General features: G+C 50.7%; 1 protein-coding gene across 1 annotated transcript; it reads left to right on the top strand.

The window, feature by feature from the left end:
* The first annotated feature begins 1,773 nt into the window (after positions 1–1,773).
* LOC137659179 (nuclear speckle splicing regulatory protein 1-like) lies at positions 1,774–2,850 on the top strand. The gene is made up of 2 exons (XM_068394237.1): positions 1,774–1,996; positions 2,144–2,850. The coding sequence occupies exons 1-2, from the start codon at positions 1,774–1,776 to the stop codon at positions 2,848–2,850; spliced, it is 930 nt and encodes a 309-aa protein (XP_068250338.1).
* The last annotated feature ends 2,150 nt before the right edge of the window (positions 2,851–5,000 follow it).

Raw genomic sequence — 5,000 nt, 5'->3', positions numbered from 1 at the left:
CCTTGCACCACCTTCCCTTCTCGTACATCTCATAACCTTACTCTTACCCACATTAACTCTCAACTTCCTTCTCTCACACACCCTTCCAAATTCTGTCACTAGTTGGTCAAGCTTCTCTTCTGTTTCTGCTACCAGTACCGTATCATCCGCAAACAACAACTGATTTACCTCCCATTCATGATCATTCTCGCCTACCAGTTTTAATCCTCGTCCAAGCACTCGAGCATTCACCTCTCTCACCACTCCATCAACATACAAGTTAAACAACCACGGCGACATCACACCATTGTTTAAAGTTGTATTGGCTCATATCATGTTAAAGTATTGAAGTTAGAGTTGTTATAATTAACCAGTTTAGTTTTGAGTGTATTTTGGAGACCTTTGGATATTCAGTGTTTCATATATTGCTGTCTGGGAGTTATTTAATTGTCTAAGAGTTCGTGTATCAGTATTTTCAAGTGTAACAGACTTAATGTAAAAGCAAACAGGTGGGTTTGGAACTAGAGAGGTTGTTTAGCCTACAAGCTGTAATATATATAATATTGTGTTTGTTTCCCAGTCACGAGCCATATTATATTTTTTTTGGTGCCCAGACCCAGGAGCCATGATCTAATTATATATATATATATATATATATATATATATATATATATATATATATTATATATATATATATTATATATTATATATATATATATATATATATATATATATATATATATATATATATATATATATATATAATATATATTTGCTCCAACAGAGACTTACCTCGAAACACTTTCTTAGGAGTTGCTGGAACCTCCACTCAAACGACCAGACTTTTGTGTAGTTTACCCTACTCCCATTTTCTAGGGGTAGGTCTCGCGGGGGAAAATGTGCCCCGAGGGCAATGCCCAAGGTAGGTCACGCGTTAGCCAGGTCGGATCTTCAGTAAGTTTTCTGGTCGCGTCGTGTTATCACACATCGCTCCTCATTTCTCTGTGCGACCCCCTTTGTGTTCATCACCACGTGGTTTCCACATGGATTTTACTTTTTTTTACGAGTGATTAGTGCTATTGATGTGTGCTTTTCGTTCTTCCGTGCTTTTATTGGCGTTTTAGTGCTTTCTTTCCTTTGTGCTTTTGTCTAACGAGCTATGTGTTGTGCTCTGGAACATGATCGTCGTTGTCCTGGTCCTAGAGCCGGGAAATCGTGTGGGGCTTTCTTGTCAAAGCCCGATATGGATCCCCATTCTTTGTGTACCTCGTTTAGAGGTAAAGCGTGTTTGCCTTTGGACACGTGTCCGGGATGTGATGGCTGGAGCGAGGTCCAATGGGTGAATTTGGAACAAAGAAGAAGAAGGCTATGAAGCGTTCTCCAAGGAAAACAGGTTTGTCTTCCCCTGCGACGTCTGCGGCCGAGGGACCATGTAAGGTTCCTTCATCTTCCCCTACCCAGAGTAGGGGACGAGGTAAGTCGTTGAAAGGGAAAAAGTTGGTGCCTCTTCCCCAGGGGATTGATATTGCGGGTGATTCTCCTATGATCATGGAGGATCAGGCGCCTGTAAGTGGGTTTAGTGGGGGTCCGAGGGAGGTTGCTCTCGCACGTGGGGAGCGCGTCTCGGTGGAGCACCCCATGGGGAATAATAATGTGCCTTTTTCGTCGCCAGATTCCTGGTTGGATGTCTCAGGCGTTTCGGCTGCGGAAGGTGCCGTCGGTAGAGAGGATTCCCCGCAAGAAGATCCGCTGGCATAGGGTGTACCAAGCACTCCGCTGAGATGTCTGTTGGATATGGAGGAGGGCCTGAGCGAGTCCTTCCCCTTCATGGCTCATCCGTTATCGTTGGTGCCGCCTACGTCAGCAGTTCCGGAGAGTTTTCTGCAGCCTTCTACGTCCGGAGTACGACGTAGTCCCAAGAAGCCTCCGACCGGTACGCAGTCGAGGTACACAGGCAAGTCAGACTCGTCGGTGCAAGATTCGTCGGGCTCGTCGAATGAGGAACGTCGGAGGAGACGTAGGAGGAAGAGAGATCGATCTGTGAGGAGGAACTCCCCTTAGCAGTTTCCCACAGGAGCTAAAGACAGGAGAGAAAGCTCTTGTGCACCTCCAAGTAAGAGCAGGAGACCTAGTTCTCGGCAAGGAACATGGGTCTTCGTTCCAGACAACAAGCTCAGGGACCTGACGAAGACATCAAGCTTGATAGCCAAGCGAGCAGGAGACAGTCCTCCTAGAACGTCAGCCGATGAGCGGAGGACTTCGTCGTGTAGACATCAGTTCCGACCTAGAGACACTCAATCCGCCCAGCGGAGGGAGTCGTCTCCTAGGACGAGCAGCCTTGACGGGTCTCCCCATCAAGATGAGAGACGAGTGCGGGCTCCTCCGTCGAACAATTCCACGAAGGAGCCCGTCATGGCGTCACCCGATGACCGGAGGACTACGTCGTGTAGGCATAAGTCCCGACCTAGAGACATTCAATCCGACCAGCGGAGGGAGTCGTCTCCTAGGACGGGCAGCCTCGACGGGTCTCCCCACCGAGATGAGAGACAAGTGCGGGCTCCCCCGTCGGACAATTTCACGAAGGAGCCCGTCCCTTCGTCGAGGGCTTTTAAGAGGACGGAGTCTTCCGTCGACAAGGATAAGAATGACCGAGGGTCCCGTCCAAGCGGAGGTGCCCGTGATCATTCCTCCCGCCAGCGTAGGACGGAGGAAGCGGACGATGAGGCTGAGCTTCCGACGGAGTACTCCGCGTATACCTTAATTAGGAGCTACAATAGTTTGGTAGAGCCTATACCGCAAGAAGAGGAGGATTGGACCTCCGGATTGAACAAGTTTTTGGGGGAGCACCTGTACAAAAGAAGTCCTCTTTAGCCCTTCCGGAGGTCAATGACGTTAGGGTAGGCCGAGCCCATATCGACAAAGTTATAGCCCACAATACTCCTAGAAGGGCCTCTGCCAACCACAGGTTGACCCTCGGAAGGATCCAACGTCCTCGTCAGATAGGCGTAAGACCGTGAAATAGTTGACTCTTCTCGACCAGTGGAGGGAGTCGACGTTTCGGCGGGCAGCCTCGTCGAGTCAGCTCATGAGAGCGATCGACAGGAACGGCTTCCTTCGTCAGGCAAGCCCACGGAAGCCTCGTTCCCCTCGAAGGAAGCCAACGGAGGACGTAAGCTCTTGCCTCCACAGCAGTGCCCATCCTCAGTCCACAACCTAGTGCGGAAGCGCCCGTCAGTACAGCTCATCAACCTCAGACGGAGGACGTGGTCTGCGACACTGAGGGCGTGCCAACGGAGGACTCCGCTTATAGGACGGAGGTCCTCGCCGCCACGGCAATACCCGTCCTAACGGAGGACTCAGCCTATAGGACTGAGGCCCTCGCCACCACAGCAATGCCCGTCCTAATGGAGGACTCCGCCTATAGGATGAAGACCCTCGCCTTCACGGCAATTCCCATCCAGAGTAAGCTCAAAGACCTGACTACAGTCTCGGGCTCTGTGGTGAGGCTCTCCGGGGGCAGCCTCGACGAGTCAGGCCGTGGAGGTTTTAGTCGTGCACAGATCCCGCCGTCGAACACCTCCACTGAGGAGCACGTCCCCTTGTCGAAGACTCAACAAATGATGGAGGCACCCGTCTCTCCTGAAAGGGCTTAACCGCGAGGCTCGTCAGAGCGGAGGTGCCCGTGTTGACTCTACACATGCACGGATCCCTCCGTCGAACTCCCCCACGGGGGAGCCCGTCCCTTTTTCAAAGGCTCGGAAAGTGACAGAGGCGCCCGTCTCTCCAGAAGATCTTAGCCGCAGGTCCCGTCAGAGCTGAGGTGCCCGTGACGAATTTACACCCCATCGCCGGACGGAGGACGTGGATGCGGACGAGGATCTTGAAGCGCCGGAGGACTCCACTTATAGGAGGGTGATCTCCTTCTAAGGAGTCACAATAAATTGAGGAGCCACTACCTCAGGAAGAAGATGTCTGGCAATCTGGCCTTAACAAGAGTATGGAAGAGCCCGTCCAGAAGAAGTCATCTTTGGCTCTTCCCGGGGTGAGGGACGTAAAGTTGGGGCGCGCCCACATTGATCTGGTGGTCATCCGCTATAGGGACACCTCCAAGGTCACAGTTCAGCCAAACTGCTACAGGGCCTGAAATCACAAAGTAAGTATAATGGTTTAGATGGACGTCCACATGGAGTTAGCAAGCTAGAGGACGTCCTAGAAGTGTTAGCACAAGGTGCCTCGGAAGACAGGGCATCTGCCGCGCCCATTTTCTTTTCACAATCCGAGTCCATCATCATGGAGGGGATGTCCTAGGATCTCGTGAATGACGCCTCATGATTGGACTTGTGGGCTACTACTTTAGTAGGTACCCAGATCCCGACGGACTCTTTGGACCCTACCAAACGAGGACGTCTTTTCAACACAGGTGGGACGGTCTTGTCGTCTACGCTTTTCCTCACTTCGCCCAGATAAGACAAGTCCTCAACAGAGTGAGGATGGCAATCAGCCTAAAAATGACTTTGGTAGTGCCTTTGTGGCCTGAGAGAGTGGTTCGCAGACCTAAAAAGCCTCGCCAGTCTCCCTCCGTGGCCTCTTCCCGACAGACCGGACCTCTTGAGGCAGCCACACTTTCAGAGGCTTCATGGAAACCCTCAATCCCTTCGTCTTCACGCCTGGAGGTTATCCAGTACCTCCTGAAAAGACAAGGATATTCGTCTAAGACAGCTAAGAGGGTGTCCCTTTACCTGAGAAAATCTTCTACGGTTGACTACCAATCTAAATGGACAATGTTCGTTAAATGGTGCAATTCTAAGAAGATAGAACCCTTAGAAGCATCAGTTCCCGTTATAGCAGATTTTCTAGTTCATCTCAGGGATAAGTTGGGCATGTCGGTCCCAGCGGTTAAAGGAGTTCGAGCCACCCTTGGTCAAGTTTTTCTCCTGAAAGGCATAGATTTAGGTTCTTCTAGACATATTTCCATGCTCATCAAGGCTTTCGAGCAATCATGCCCCCCTTCTGGCCTTGAA

The sequence above is a fragment of the Palaemon carinicauda genome, chromosome 19 (assembly GCF_036898095.1).
Source record: "Palaemon carinicauda isolate YSFRI2023 chromosome 19, ASM3689809v2, whole genome shotgun sequence".
Lineage (NCBI taxonomy): Eukaryota > Metazoa > Arthropoda > Malacostraca > Decapoda > Palaemonidae > Palaemon > Palaemon carinicauda.
Note: the sequence above shows the minus strand (reverse complement) of the source record. Positions and strands in the feature narration are given on the sequence as shown.